Here is a 16,256-nt window from a genome sequence, read left to right as displayed (position 1 = left end):
GGGGGAAGAGAGGTGGCGAGGGTGAGGAGGAGCAGGTAGCAGAATGGTGGTGATAGGTAGGTACCGGTAGTAGGTACGACCTGGTTGGGTCGATGGAAGGGATGAATCTGGTTGGTTACTGGAATGGAAGGGAAGAGGTGGGGCTGGAAAAGGAGCTGGGGGGGTTTGGTTGGGAAGGTTATTTGAAATTAGAGAATGCAATGTTAAGTCCTTTCGGGCTGTAAGGTGCCAAGGTGGAAGAGAAGGTGTTATTCCTCAAATTTGCAATCTGATTCACTGCAACACTCAGGAAGGCTGAGGATGCACATTTCGCTTGGGGGGGGGGGCGGGGGGGGGGTGCAGTGGGGATCTTGAAATTGGCGGTGACCAGGAGGTTAGGCTGGCCACTCCGCTCCAGGCAAAGATGCTCGGCAAAAGGCACCAATGTAGAGAAGGCTACATTGTAAGCACTGGATGCAGTAGACTCGACTGGAGGAGACGCAGGTGAAACTCTGTCTCACCTGGAAGGACTGTTTTAGGCACTGGAAATGGAGGTCAGAGAGGTGGTGTGCAAGCAGGTGTTGCATCTTTTACAGTTACAAGGGAAGGGTGTTGGAGTGGTTGGTGGGGAGTGTGGCACGAACAAAGGAGTAGCAAAGGGAATGGTCTTGGTGGGAAGCAGAGAAGGGTGGAGAGTGGAAGATGTTCTGGGTGGTGGGGTCTAATTGGAGTTGGCAGAAGTGTTTGAGGATGATATGTTGGATGCGGAGGCTGGTGGGGTGGAAAAGTGAGGACAAGAGGGGCCCTATTTTTATGTTTGGTGGGGGGGGGTTTATGGCTGCAGAGCAGAGAATGGAGGCGGCGCAGTGGAGAGCTGTCTAGATGACAGCAGAGGGAAAAGAACGTTGTTTGAAACAGGATGACATCCAGAATGCTTGGGAGTGGAACGTCACCTCGTCAGAGCAAATGTGGCGGAGATTGGATGGAGGAATTGGGAAAACGAGATGGAGTTTTTGAAGGATACAGGGTCGGAGGTGGTGTAATCCTGGTAGCTAAAGGAGTCTGTGGGTTTATAGTAAATGTCAGTCCGTAAACTGTCACGAGAAATGGAAACGGAGAGGTCAAGAAAGGGGAGGGAGGTGTCCGAGATAGACCAAGTGAATTTGAGGGCGTGATGGAAGTTGTTAGCAAAGTCGATGAACTGCACCAGTTCAACCTGGGTGCAGGATGCAGCACCAATGCAGTCATCGATGTAACAGTGGAAGAGTTGGGAAACAGTCTCTTCAAAGGATACAGAATTTGAAGTTATCTGCCTCCTCCTGTTTGTCTACCTTGGATTCCAGCGTCTACAGTTTTTTTTGTCTCTAACCTAGTCCAGAAATCACAGTTGCAATGAAAAGCAAAAGGCAAGACATGGAGTGAGGAAGTTAAAGGTGTACGTTAAGAGTCGAGAAATTAAACTAGGAAATAATAAGCCTATTGGTCTTATCTCAGTTTTGGGGACGCTACTAGAATCAGTTTTTGGGGACTGGGACTGAGCATTTGAACAAATTTGAGCTGATCAGAGAAACATGGCATGGATTTGGAAAGGATTAGTTAAATCTAAATGAATTTTGACAGGCGTATCAAACGTGGTAGATAAGAATGTCATCGGATATCATTCCAGATGGTATTCAGCAAGTCTCCATCTAAGAGATAGTTAACACAAATAGCATACAAAATTGGAGTTAGCCTATTGGCTTGGATATTATAAATTGTTTCCAAGAAAGGAAACAAAGAAAAGGAACAATTGATATGTAATTAGATTGGCAGTATGTGACTCATCTTCCACAGGAAAATGGACTGGGTTCTCAGTTTTTCTCTACAGTAGAAAATGATTTGGCTGACTTGATATTAAGAAGGTTGCTGCATGGTTTGGAGCTGCTAACTCCAAAAGAAATGTTCATATTAACAGGACCAAAACTCTCAACAGCGACAGTAAATGTTGACTGTTTCTCTCTCCAAATGCCAGACCTGTCAGTAATTCTGGCATTATCTGTTTGTGTGCCATATCAAATCTTGGTTTACAGAGGAGGCTGGTACAATTACAACATTTAAAAGGCATCTGGATGGAAATATGATTAGGAAGGATTCAGAGGGATATGGGCCAGATGCTTGCAAATGGGACTAGCTTAATTAAGGATATCTGGTCAGCAAGGACAAATTGGACCAAAGGGTCTGTTTCCATGCTGTACAGCTCTATGGTTCTGAAATGCAAATTTGCTTTTGGATAAAGTTCTACGTATAAGAAATATTTTCTTGATTGCATCTAAAATGCACACAATATATAAACAGATAGAATCTTGCTCTATGGACAATAGTCTGGTAACTTGCAAATTAGCACCTGACAAAATTGACACAAAGGCTGCCAAATTGTTCAAAGTCCAAGTGAGTCACTAATGCTCTACGGGTCATCATGCCATTTCTGACTTCCAGTCTCTCATTCCAATGGACTCGATTCTCTCAGGGCAATTGAAAGTGATCAATAAATAAAAGGCCATGCCACACTTATTCTAAAATCAAAATTTCAAAAAACCAAACAAAAAAAAACATTCGTCAAGTCCAGAAAATTATCAAATCATAAAATGCAAAATCCCTTTGCAACAACTTGAGGTATATCCACAACAACTGGTACCTTCGAGTAAAGTTCAAGTTTTAGACTTCTGTACTTACCAGCTATGCCAATAAAAACTATCAGCCCAAAACAGATGAAGAACACGATAAACACCAGGACAAAGTGCCTTTTTGAGAGCGTGTATAATCGCATTGGTGCAATCCTGCAAAGAACAAACCAGGAAATGTCAACGCAAAAAAAAAAATCTGCAGTGAAGGATCCAAAGTTACATTCAGTATAATCTTGGCAGAGTACATCACGATGTCACAGACACCACCAGATTCTCCATGACTAACTGTTTTTAACCATATTATGGTCTATTCAAGGGAATATAATTCCAACTTGTAGCCAATGCAAGTTGTTTACCATCTATTAAAATTCAGTATTCACAATACAATTAGTGAGAATTTGGAGCCATCAATTGCCAATCCAAACTTTAGCCATCCTTCTAAGAAACAATTTCAAATTCATCCTGTAATAATACATTTCCTTTAAACTACATACAAGAATATTACAACCTGTGAATAAAAGCTGTGGATGCTGTATATCAGAAACAAAAACAGAAATTGCAGGCAAAGCTCAGCAGGTCTGGCAGGTGCAACATTTAGAAGACAATATGATAAGTACATGAATAAGAAATATTTGGAGGCATATGGGCCAAGGCAGGCATGTGGGACGAGTTTAATTTGGAATTATCGTCAACATGGACTGGTCAGACCAAAGGGTCTGTTTTCGTACTGTACAGCTCTATGATTTACTGTTGTTCAGAGGAGGAAGGAGCTTATGCTCCCAAATGCATCAGAGATCGCCTCTTGTGGACAGTTTAGGAACCGCTGGGCTCATGCACTTACAACCTCCTTACAATTCCATCATTGCACAAATCCCATATCCTTCATTTCCTTCCTTGCTGACCACTGTCACCTAAGAATTTCAATATTTATCATTTAACATTGTCATCTTCATTTTAAATCTCTTCCTCTTTGCATCTCTGTTACCTGTTCCAGCCCAGCCATACTGATCCACTCCCCTCCAAAACTCTCCATTCCACTCCCATTGTCCTACCACTGGTAGCAATGTATTCAACTGCCTAAACATGTTATAATCTTGTATACCTCTATCAAATCTACCTGATCTGGTAGCTTTTCTGGAGTCACTCTGAATCTCCTCTGCACCCTTTCAACAACTCTTACCTTCTTCGTGAAGAGTGATAAGCATCTCAATGCAATATTTAGGTGTGGAGCTGGATGAACACAGCAGGCCAGGCAGCATCAGAGGAGCAGGAAAGCTGACGTTTTGGGTCTGGACCCTTCTTCAGAAATGGGGGAGGGGAAGGGGGCTCTGAAATAAATAGAGAGAGAGGGAGGGAGGCGATGACAGAAAGTGGATAGAGGAGCAGATAGGTGGAGAGAAGACGGACAGGTCAAGGAGGCGGGGATTAAGCCAGTACAGGTGAGTGTAATTAGGAAGTGGGGGTGGGGATTGGTCAGTGAGGTGGGAAGAGCGGATAGTTGGGAGAAAAGACGGACAGGTCAAGGAGGTGTGGCCGAGAGGGGCTGGTCTTGGGATGAGGTCAGGGGTGGGGTGATTTTGAAGCTTGTAAAGTCTACATTGAGACCATTGGGCTGCAGGGTTCCCAGGCGGAATATGAAGTACTGTTCCTCCAGCCTTCAAGTGGCATCGTTGTGGCACTAGAGGAGGCCCAGGATGGGCATGTCATCCAAGGAGTGGGAGGGGGAGTTGAAGTGGTTCATGACTGGAAGGTGTTGTCGTTTGTCACAAACTGAGCGTAGGTGCTCCACAAAGCGGTCTCCAAGCCTCCACTCGGTTTCCCTGATGTACAGGAGGCCACATCAGGAACAGCGGATACAATATACCACATTAGCGGATGTGCAGGTGAACATCTGTTTAATGTGTAAGGTTTTCTTGGGGCCTGGGATGGAGGTGAGGGGGGAGTGTAGGGACAGGTGTAGCACCTCCTGCAGTTGCAGGGAAAAGTGCCGGGGGTGGTAGGGCTAGTGGAGAGTGTGCAGCAGGCAAGGGAGTCGCGGAGAGAGCGGTCTCTCCAGAAGGCAGATAAGGGTGGGGAGGGAAATTTATCTTTCATAGTGGGGTCAGATTGCATGTGGCGGAGAACGATGTGTTGAATCCGGAGGTCGATGGGGTGATACGCGAGGACAAGGGGAATTCTGTCTTTGTTGTTACTGCGGGGAGGGGGTGTGAGGGATGAGGTGCAGGAAATGCAAGAGACGCGGTCAAGGGCGTTGGAGACCACTGTGGAGGGGAAATTGCGGACCTTGAAAAACGAGGACACCTGGGATGTCCGGGAGTGGAACGCCTCATCTTGGGAGCAGATGCGGCAGAGGCGAAGGAATTGGGAATAGGGGATGGCATTCTTGCAGGAAGGTGGGTGAGAGGATGTGTATTCTTGACCTGTCCATCTTTTCTCCCGCCTATCCACTCCTCCCACCTCACTGACCAACCCCCATCCCCACTTCCTACCTATTAGCCTCATCCCTGCCTCCTTGACCTGTTTGTCTTCCCTCCCACCTACACGCCCCTCCCTCCTCACTAACCAATCCCCATCCCAACTCTCGACCTACACTCACCTGTACTGGCTTCATCCCCGTGTCCTTGACCGGTCCATCTTCTCTCCACCTATCTGCTCCTCTATCCACCTTCTGTCATCGCCACCCCTCTCTCCTTATTTATTTCAGAGACCCCTTCCCCTCCCCCATTTCTGAACAAGGGTCCAGACCCGAAACGTCAGCTTTCCTGCTCCTCTGATGCTGCCTGGCCTGCTGTGTTCATCCAGCTCCACACCTGGTTATCTCAGACTCCAGCATCGGCAGCTCCTACTATCTCTCAATGCAATATTTAGTTGTGACCCAGCTCTTGCATCATCAAGGATCTGTATGTGTTCTCTGTTCTTGTTCTCTAAACTCTTCTTAAAAAGCTCTAGATCCCACATACTTTGCCAACTGAATGACTAGTCCTGGCATGTTCAAACATGAATCCACAGCTCCTTCTGTCTTTGCACACTAGAGAAATGTGTTATTATCTCAGTATTGCCTCTGTCTATTCTTTTTAGCTTAATCAATCACCTCTCACTTATCTGGAATAAATTTCATTTGCCACTTGTCTCTCCATTCTACTAGCTTATTTTTGTCCTATCACAGTTCACTGTTATCACTTGTTATCAAAGAACAGTACAGCACAGCACAGCCAACAAGGCCCTTCAGCCAATTGAGTCTACACCAGCATTCCCTGCCTATTCATTTAACGGTCAAGATGCCTCTTGAATATTTCTATTGTATCCGCCTCCACAGGCAGCATATTCCAAGCACTCACCACTCTCAATGTCAAAAAAACACTTGCCTCTCACATCTCCTTTAAACTTACCCACTGCTACCTTAAACATATGTCCCCAAATAATTGGGAAACTGGGAAAAAGACCCTGACTATCCATGCCTCTCCTAATTTTGTGAACATCTATCAGGTGGCCCTCATCCTTCAAGATTCACCAACCACCATGTCCTTCTCCTTTGTGAATACTGATGTTAAGTATTCATTAAAAAGACCTCACCCACTTCTTCCAGTTCCACACATAAATCCCCTCTTTTGCCTGTGAGTGGGCCTACCCTTTCCCTAGCTATCCCCTCTTGTTCTTTATGAATAAAACACCTTGGGATTTTCCTTAATCCTGTTTGCCAAAGACACTTCATAGCCTTTTTCAGCACTCCTAATTCTTTGTTTGAGTTCTTTCAACAAACCAAGCATTTTTTTCCAATAACTCTTCTCATTGGTAATACACTCCAAAGCTGTCAATATCCTGGTAAAGCATTTCTGTACCCTCTCCAAAGCTTCCACATCCTCTGGTAGCGTGGAGACCAGAACAGTACACAATTTTCCCCAGATGTGGCCAAAATAAATTTCAATACAGCTACAACATGACTTGCCAATTTTTACATCTACACCCTGAAAAATTAAGGCAAGCATGCCATATGACTTCTTGACCACCTTATCCAATTGTGTTGCCTTTTTCAGGGAACTATAGAACATTATACCTAGGTATCTGTGTTAATGCTTCTTAGGATTCTGCCATTTACTGTATACTTCCCTCCTGCAATAGAACTTCCAAAATGCATCACCTCACATTTGTCCAGATCAAATTTCATCCGGCTTTTCCTTGTCCAAGTTGCCCACTTCTCTGTCTTCTATGACTAAGCCAATTCTGTATCTATCTTGCCAGCTCACTGCGGATCCCATGTGACTTCACCTATTGTACCTGTCTGCCATGAAGAACCTTGTCAAAGGCCTTGCTAAAGTCCATACAGACAACATCTATTCCCCTGCCCTCAATCACCTTTGTGACTTCCTCAAAAAACTCAAATCAATTGTGAGACACGACCTTCTCTGCACAAAGTTCTCCACCTATCGCCAGTAAGTCTGTACTTTTCCAAATGAGTAAACCCTACCCCTAAGAATCTTCTCCAATAATTTCCTTACCACTGACACTAGGCTCACCAGCCTGTAAATTTCCAGAATTATTCCAGTTGCCCTTTTTAAACAAAGGAGTCACAGTGGCTATCATATGGCCCTCTGGGACCTTCACAACTAAACAGGATATAAAGGTTTCGTACAAGGTCCCAGCAATCTCCCAACCTGCCTCCCTCAGAATTTTGGGGTAGAACCCATCAGATCCTGGGGGCTTCTTGACCTTGATGCTTTTTAAAAACACCCTACAGTACCTCCTTTTTGATATCAACATACCCCTCTTAAGACTCAATATGTCTTTCTCATTTGTGAATACTGATGCCAAGCATTCGTTAAGGACTTCACCACTTACTCCAGCTCCACACATAAATTCATCCTTTTTCCTTGAATAGATTTACCCTTTCCCTAGCTACCCTCTTGCTCCTTATATACGTATAAAACTCCTTGGGTTTAACCTTAATCCTGTTTGCTGAAGACGTTTCATGGCCCCTTTTAGCCCTCCTAAATCCTTATTGGAGTATTTTCCTGCCAGCCTTTCTGTTCTTTGAGGGCTCTGTCTGTCTTCAGTTTCCTAAACATTCATATGTCTCAATTTTCTTTGGCTTTGCTCTCAATTTCACTAGTAATCCAAAGTTGCCAAATCTCGCCATTTTTATCCTTCATTTTCACAGGAACTTGCAGGTTCTGAACTCTAAATCAATTGTCCTTTAAAAGATTCCTATATGACAGATGTGGATTTACCCTCAAACAGCCACCCCCAATCTACATTCCCCGGTTCCTGCCTAATTTTGTGGTTGCTAACCTTCCTCCAATTTAGTACTTCCACCAGGGGACTACGATTATCCTTACCAGTAACCTAAAACTTACAAAATTATAGTCACTGATCCTGAAATGAACTTGGATCACCTGGCCAGACTGATTCCCTAATACCAGGTCTAGCATGGCCCCTTGCCTAGTTTGTCTATTTACGTACTGTTTCAAAAAAAAACTATCCTGTATGCACTTAACGAAGTACCCCCAGACAAGCCACTGGCACTAAGCAAATCCCAGGCAACATAGGGGAAGTTCAAATCACCCACAACAATCCTGTTGCTTTAACATTTATCCAAATTCTGTCCACATATCCATTCTTCTCTCACCTGCTGGCTATTGGGAGACCTGAAGTACAATCCCAAAGTGATTGTATTCTTCCTATTCCTGAGCTCTAGCCACATGGCCTTGATGGAGGAGCCCTCCCTCGGTACAGCCGAGGTAGTCTCCCTTATCAGTAACACAACTCCCCCATCTCTTCTACATCCCTTTCCAACTTGCCTGAATAATCTAAATACTGGAATGTTAAGCTGCCAGACCCCTTCTCAACCAAGTTTCTCCAATAAAGACTGTATGCTTATAAATGTTAATCCACATTCAGCTATCAAACTTTGAAACTTTACTCAGTATTCCAAAATCCAAGGGGGCAATGACCATAATCATAATGAGTCATGCTCAGATACCATGCAATGTCACTTATGTCAAAGACATCAATCATTCCTGCCAACAGAATAGCAAGTCCTATAGAAGAATGCCATGATTGCCTAAAATATTGCACAGCTACACTGCACTGCCTAAACTGGTCATGTAATCGTGGCTGATCACTCAATGGAGTTGAATACAGGAGCAGGAGGTAAGCCATCATGTGACACAGACAGCTTCCTGTGAAAAGACGTGCAAAACCTGCAAGTATGAATAAACCTGTGAGAAAGTTAAAATGGTGATCAGAAAACCATGGAGAACAAATAATGTAAAGACATGAGATTTTGCTATTAGGTTTGCCCATTCATTATGGAATACACGCCTAAATCTTGAAATAATTCAATAAACAGGCATTCCCTCCAGTATGGAAAAGAATGAGAAAGGTACTTATCACAATACTAAAAGAAGTTCTGTTCAACATGTTTCAAGACAGCTCAAGCAAAGAACATTCCCACCACTGCTCTAATCCTGCACGAAAGAGGAGTGGTCCCAGCAAATCTGATACATCACAATGAGTTCAGTTGCAGAAACAGATAACTAGACTGATTCAAGACAAGGCAGAGCATCGTCTACCACATCATACATAGTGAGGGTACAGCGGTTAGCTGTAGAGGGGCCAGCAATGTCAGGCAATAAACTCCAAAATGGTGTTGACTACAACTTGAACAAGTATGCACAAAAAGACATTTTTGACATGGATAAAAGGGGACCAATGACCATTTTTTGCCAGACCACTCTAATGTCTAAAGGTGAAACATCCAACAGTATTTTATATTGTTTATTTTACCATTTTAAAGTCCAACCTATGCACTAAACTTTACTGTATTGCGTTCTAAATCTCCACATACCCATTTCTTTAAAAAGAGGTACAGACCCCTTGTAAATTCAATGAACTCAAATCCTGGCAAATGTCTTCAGGTCATACAACCATTAACATTACTACTGAATAGTTAGATCCCAGAATGAAATCTGGCTGGATAGATTTTTGTGTTAAGTACGGTCATTATTCACCAAATCATAGGCACACAAGGTTGCACGTTTTCTTTAACACAAAAGATGTTTACTACACAAAAAGAATAAAACAAACCAAGTTATCTATATAAAAGAACGTAGAACAGTACCCCACAGTACAGGCCCTTCGGCCCACGATGTTGTGCTGACCTATTATCCTACTAAGATCAATCTACCCTGCATACCCTACATTTTACTATCATCCATGTGCCTATCCAAGAGTCACTTAAAAGTCACCAATGTATCTGGCTCCACCACCACCACCGGCAGCGCATTTGACGCACCCACCACTCTCTGTGTAAAGAGCCTACCTCTGAAAATTCCCATACACCTTCCTTCAATCACCTTAAAATTATGCCCTCTCATAATAGCCATTTCCATCCTGGGAAAAAAGTCTCTGGCTATCCACTCTATCTATGCCTCTCATCATCACCTACACCTCTAATCAAGTCACCTATCATCCTTCTTCACTCCAATGAAAAAAGCCCTAGCTCCGTCAACCTTTCCTCATAAGACCTGCCCTCCAGTCCAGGCAGCGTCCTGGTAATTCTCCTCTGTAACTTCTCTAATATTTCCACTTCTTTCCTATAATGGAGGCGACCAGAACTGAACACAACATTCCAAGTGTGGTCTAACCAGGTTTTATACAGCTGCAGCACAACCTCCACGGCTCTTAAACTCAATCCCCCTGCCAATAAAAGCCAACACACCATATGCCTTCTTAACAAACCTGTCAACTTGCGTAACAACTTTGAGGAATCTACGGATGTGGACCCCAAGATCCCTCTGTTCCTCCACACTGCCAAGAATCCTGCCATTGACCCTGTATTCTGCATTCAAATTCAACCTTCCAAAATGAATCACTTCACACTTTTCCAGGTTGAATTCCATCTGCCGCTTCTTTGCCCAGCTCTGCATCCTGTCACTGTCCCAGTGCAACCTACAACAGCCCTCCACGCTATCCATAACTCCACTAACCTGTGTCATCGGCAAACTTACTAACCCAGCCTTCCACTTCATCATCCAAGTCAGTTATAAAGATCAAAGGACCCAGAACAGATCCCTGCGGAACACCACTGGTCACCGAGCTCCAAGCTGAATACTTCCCATCTACTACCACCCTCTGTCTTCTATTGGACAGCCAATTCTGTATCCAGACAGCCAAATTTCCCTGAATCCCATGCCTCCTTACTTTCTGAATGAGCATACCATGGAGAACCTTATCAAATGCCTCGCTAAAATCCATATACACCACAACCACTGCTGTGCCTTCATCAATGGGTTTAGTCACATCCTCAAAGATTTCAATAAGGCTTGCGAGGCATGACCTGCCCCTCACAAAACCATGCTGACTATTTCTAATTAAACTGCGCTTTTCCAAATAATCATAAATACTATTTCTCAGAATCCTCTCCAATAATTTGCCCACCAAAGAAGAAAGACTGACAGGTCTGTAATTCCCAGGATTATCCCTATTCCCTTTCTTCAACAATGGAGTAACATTTGCCAACCTCCAATCATCTTGTACTACTCCAGATCATTGCCAAAGGAGCAACAATCTCTTCCCTTGCTTCCCATAGCAACCTTGGGTATATCCCATCTGGCCCAGGGGACTTATCTATCCTCATGTTTTTCAAAATTTCTAGCACACCCTCCTTCCTAACATAAACCTGTTCAAGCAAATCAGCCTGTTTCACACTGTCCTCTCACTGGCGAATACTGAAGCAAAGTATTCATTCAGGACCTCCCTTACCTCCTCCGACTCCACGCACAAGTTCCCTCCACTATCCCTGATTGGCCCTATCCTCACTCACGTAAGTATGGAACGCCTTGGGCTTTTCCTTAATCCTACCCGCCAAGGCTTTTTCATGCCCCCTTCTAGGTCTCCTAAGTCCATTCTTCAGTTCCTTCCTGCCTACCTTGTAGCCCTCTAGAGCCCTGTCCGATCCTTGCTTCCTCAACCTTAAGTAAACTTCCTTCTTCCTCTTGACTAGATGTTCCACAAGTCTTGACATCCAAGGTACCTTCACCTTACCATCCCTTCCTTGCCTCAGAGGGACAAACCTATCCAAAACTCGCAGCAAGTGCTCCCTAAACAACCTCCACATTTCTGTTGTGCATTTCCCCGAGAACATCTGTTCCCAATTTATGCTTCGCAATTATTGCCTAATAGCATGATAATTCACCCTCCCTCAATTAAATACTTGCCCATACCGTCTGCTCTTATCCCTCTCCTTGAGTATAGTAAAGGTCAGGGAGTTGTCATCACTATCACCGAAATGCTCTCCCACCAAGAGATCTGATACCTGGCCTGGTTCATTGCCAAGCACTAAATCCAATAGTGGCCTCCCCTCTTGTCAGGCTATCGACATACTGAGTCAAAAATCCTTCCTGGACACACCTGATAAAATCTGCTCCATCCAACTATTTGCACTTACGAGGTTCCAGTCGATATTAGGGAAGTTGAAGTTAGCCATGACAACAACCCTATTACTTCTGCACCTTGCCAAAATCTTCCTCCCAATCTGTTCCTCAGTGTCTCCGTTGCTGTTAGGTGGGCTATAGAAAACTCCCAAAAAAGTGACTGCTCCTTTCCTGTTTCGGACTTCCATCCATACCGACTCAGTAGACAAATCTTCCTCGACGAATTCCCTTTCTGCAGCTGTGATACCATTCCTCGGATCGCTGTGTCTGTTACAACTTTTTAAGTCAAGGCTTATCCTGAATTTGCCCTCAGGCCCTGCCTCACAAACGAACAAAGCTTGTTTGGTCTTTTCTTTCTACCACAAGCTGTCCCAGTGTCCACCAGTCATTTCCAGCTCATAATTCAAAATTGATAAAATAATAAAAATAACAAAAATGAAAAATCAATGAGTGTTCTAATCTGCTTCACACATTACAGCTATCCCATTTAATTATATAGAGTACTTAAAATGCCTGACTATGACTACCTTGTTCTTGCACTTCCTTGAATTTTGGCTACATATTTGATCCTCCCTTACCACTTGGTTCCCTTAGTACACACCGACCAGCTTGATTGTCCCTCTTATGATTCTTACTTCTACATGTGGCCTCATTTGATAATCCTAATAAATCATCTCTCCTTACTGCTATGCGTTTCTTTTTTGTGTGATCAATTTTGCAACCCTGTCCCCCTCTATCCTTCTCTTTTTTTCCACATTGATAGTGCCAGGGATGTTGAGCTGTTAATCTTTCAGCCAAGTCTTTGTCATAGCTTTGATATCATACTTCTGTGCAACTGTGCCCTCAGGCTGTCTTATTCCTTGTCTCCCTGTATTAAAATATATTCCATTTAGCCTTTTTAAACTCATTTCATTCTTATCTAGCCTTTGTTTCCTCTGCTTCCGAGATTCACTGAGGTTTTAAGTTCTAGTTCCATTTCAACTTCGTTCCTTTCTGAACTACTCATCAGGATATGACCTGATTAGCAATGCCACTCCCCTACCTTTTTTACCTCCCTCCCTATTTCTTTTGAAACATCTAAGCCCCAGAACATCCAACAACCATTCCTGCCCCTGTGTCATCCAAGTCTCTGTAATGGCCACAACATCGTAGCTCCAAGTTCGTCATCCTAATTCCTGACACTTCTTGCGTTAAAATAGACACACTTCAACCCATCGCACTGACTGCAGCATTGCCCTATCCTTCCTCACAGACTCTCTGCATACTGTATCTGCCTGTACACCAGCAACCCCATCCTCTGATCCATCGCTCCGGTTCCCATCTCCCTGCCAAACTAGTTTTAAGGAAGACAGTTTTAACAAGCCTAAAACACATAGCAAAGCAAAGCAAAGTCTCATCTATTTCCCAAAATCATCACTTTACACCTATCCAAATCCACAGAAAATGTCCTTCCACATAAAGATTTTATGTCTAACTTCACTGCTTCTCCCCAGTTCTGTCCTGTGAACCGTGAACTCTTCTAACAGGAATACACACACAATTAAAAGCTTAGACTTTCCCAGGTTTTCACTATACTGCAGATTTCTAACCAACAACAAAGCATTCTGAAGGAGGGTGAATAGCCAGAAGTCAGAGCCTTAGTTGGAACCAATGACTTTGGAAGAAAAATAAATTAATTCCAGCAAGCAGACTTTAGTGAATTAGGCAGGAGATTGAAAAGCAGGGTTTCAAAAGGTAATAATCTCCGGATTATTCCCGCTGCCACATAGAAATGAGTACAGCAACAGAAGAATAGAACAGATGAATGTGTGGTTAAAGAGATGGTGCAGTAGCAAGGTATCTGGACCATTTCTGGGGGATGTAGGAATTGTACAAGTTAAATATGTTACATCTGAACAGGAAAGGAACAAACATTCTTGTTGGAAGGGTTGCTAACGCTGTTGGGTAGATTTAAACCAGACTTTTATTTTGGGGGGCGGGGGGGTGGGTGGGTGGTCGGTCATATTGACCCAAGCGGACTGGGAGCAGCTACTTGCAGATAAAAAAGGTCAGAGCAGTGGAAGGCATTCAAGGAGGATGTAGCAAATGTGCAGAGCAAATATAGAATCATAGAATCCCTACAGTGTGGAAAAACAGGCCCCTCAGCCCAACAAGTCCACAGTGACCCTTGGAGCATCACACCCAGACCCATCCCCCTATAACCCACCAACGCTATACATCCCTGAACACTACGGGCAATTTAGCATGGCCAATCCACCTAACCTGCACATCTTTGGACTGTGGGAGGAAACCGGAGTACCCGGTGGAAACCCACACAGACACAGGGAAAATGTGCAAACTCCACAGACAGTTGCCCGAGGGTGGAATTGAACCCGGGTCCCTGGCGCTGTGAGGCAGCAGTGCTAACCACTGAGCCACCGTTGCCACCCAATTGGCAAGCCAGGTATGTTCCTGTAAAGGCAAAAGGTGGGAACAAGGCTAAAGAAACCTGAATATGTAAAGGTTAAGATTAAGGGAGCGTGAGAAAATTTGTGAAATATCAAGGGTTCAATACAACGGAGTGCCTCGAGAGCTATAAAGCGCAGGAGGCTTGAAAAACCAAAGACCTCAGGTCCAGATGGGAGAGAGCACATGTACGGGGGAGGGGGTGGGGGGAGCAAGGGACAGAGACAGAGACAGAGGGAGAGGGAGAGTGTGTGTACTTGCAAGAGAGACACACTTTGTGTACATGAGAGGATCTGAGTGTGTATCTTAGAAATAAAACCAGTCTGACTCCAAACCAAAACACAGACAGATTCTAAACAAGGCCTCACAGCTAACATCCATTGTCTGACCTAAAATGTCACCTCTTCTTTCCACAGATAAAATCTTTAGTTCTCTCAGGACAGTGACTTGAAAGGAATTCCGGGATTTACATATACATATTAATCAATTAAAACCTTCTAACGAATTGAAGAATTAACAGCATCTTACATTTGTTTAGTACATTCTCATTATAAATTCTGCATCTGATAATACTTCTCTCACTAACACCTGGAGGAAGAGTAAGATTCCAAAAGCTTGTGTTTTCAAATAAACTTGTTGGACAGCAAACACTGCAGATGTTGGAATCAGAGACAACAGAATGGAGCTGGAGGAACATAGCGACCACGCAGCATCAGAGGTGCAGTAAAGTTTACGTTTCGGGTCGAGACCCTTCTTCCTGCTAAGCCCAAGCAAGTTTAGTGTACTTACAGTTTTTAATGTCAGATAGGGTGGAGAAAAAGCATTGGTTGAGGGTGTAGATCCTGTGCAGAATGAAAAACACACCTCCTTTGGAGGTCTGGGAGAGGGAGGCTCGAGTAGGGGTAAGGTAGATTGTAGTGCCAGAAAATGCTGGTGCATTGCTGAGAGAGTGTGTACTTGAGGATCTGCAGAGAAAACCATTTTTGGAAATTCTGGATGCTCTGTAGGTAGTGGTTGTCGTACTGGTGGCCAAATTGGGATAGTCTGAATGTTGTCTGAAGTTCACTGGGGATGATCCGTCTGCATAGGCAGGTTCTGAGAAGGGAGACGTGGCTGTAGTACCGGGTTTGTTTTAGTATGTGGCCAAAAAGTTTCAGGGCAGAGGAGATCAGAGGGTTGCAGTGGGAAAGGGATCCAGAGGTCTTTCCGGAGGGAGGAGGACAACTTCTTGAAAGTGGGCAATGCTGGAAATCTGAAACAAAAATAAAAATTGCTGGAGAAACCCAGCAGGTCTTGGCTGCATCTGTCAAGAGAAAGCAGAGTTAATGTTTTAAGTGCAGTGACCCTGGACTCCCCAGTTTCCTTTACTCACTGTCCTTAAATAATGGAGTTTCTAAACTAATAATTTCCAAATAGAGAAAACTTTGGAATATTAGCAAGTGTAATTATAAACCCTGACAATGACACAAAGAAAAGTAGCATCATCTGCAGTGCAGATGAAACTATAACATTATAAATAAGTGTTGTTAGATTAGATGGATGGGCAAAAAATTGTCACAAATGGATTTCAAACTGGGGAAAAAGAAAGCATCGACTAAACAACTTAAGAGGTCAGACATGGTAGTTTATAAGTGGTAAAAAGCTAGAAAAAAAGTGGAGGTGCAATGAACATGCTACAAAAAGTGGGTGAAAAGCTCAATGGAATACTAGAGATAACACGGTGTAGAGCTGGATGAAC

General features: G+C 43.8%; 1 protein-coding gene across 1 annotated transcript in view; it reads right to left on the bottom strand.

Annotated features, from left to right (window-relative positions):
- Positions 1 to 16,256, bottom strand: part of tmem181 (transmembrane protein 181) — a 175,776-nt gene that overhangs the window by 119,086 nt on the left and 40,434 nt on the right. Inside the window, exon 2 of the mRNA XM_048601241.1 lies at positions 2,692 to 2,795. Within this exon, the coding sequence (XP_048457198.1) occupies positions 2,692 to 2,795 (104 nt within the window). The remainder of the gene's footprint in view (positions 1 to 2,691; positions 2,796 to 16,256) is intronic.

This window comes from Rhincodon typus, chromosome 9 (assembly GCF_021869965.1).
Source record: "Rhincodon typus isolate 14 chromosome 9, sRhiTyp1.1, whole genome shotgun sequence".
Classification (NCBI taxonomy): Eukaryota; Metazoa; Chordata; class Chondrichthyes; order Orectolobiformes; family Rhincodontidae; genus Rhincodon; species Rhincodon typus.
This window is presented reverse-complemented; position numbering and strand designations above follow the sequence as displayed.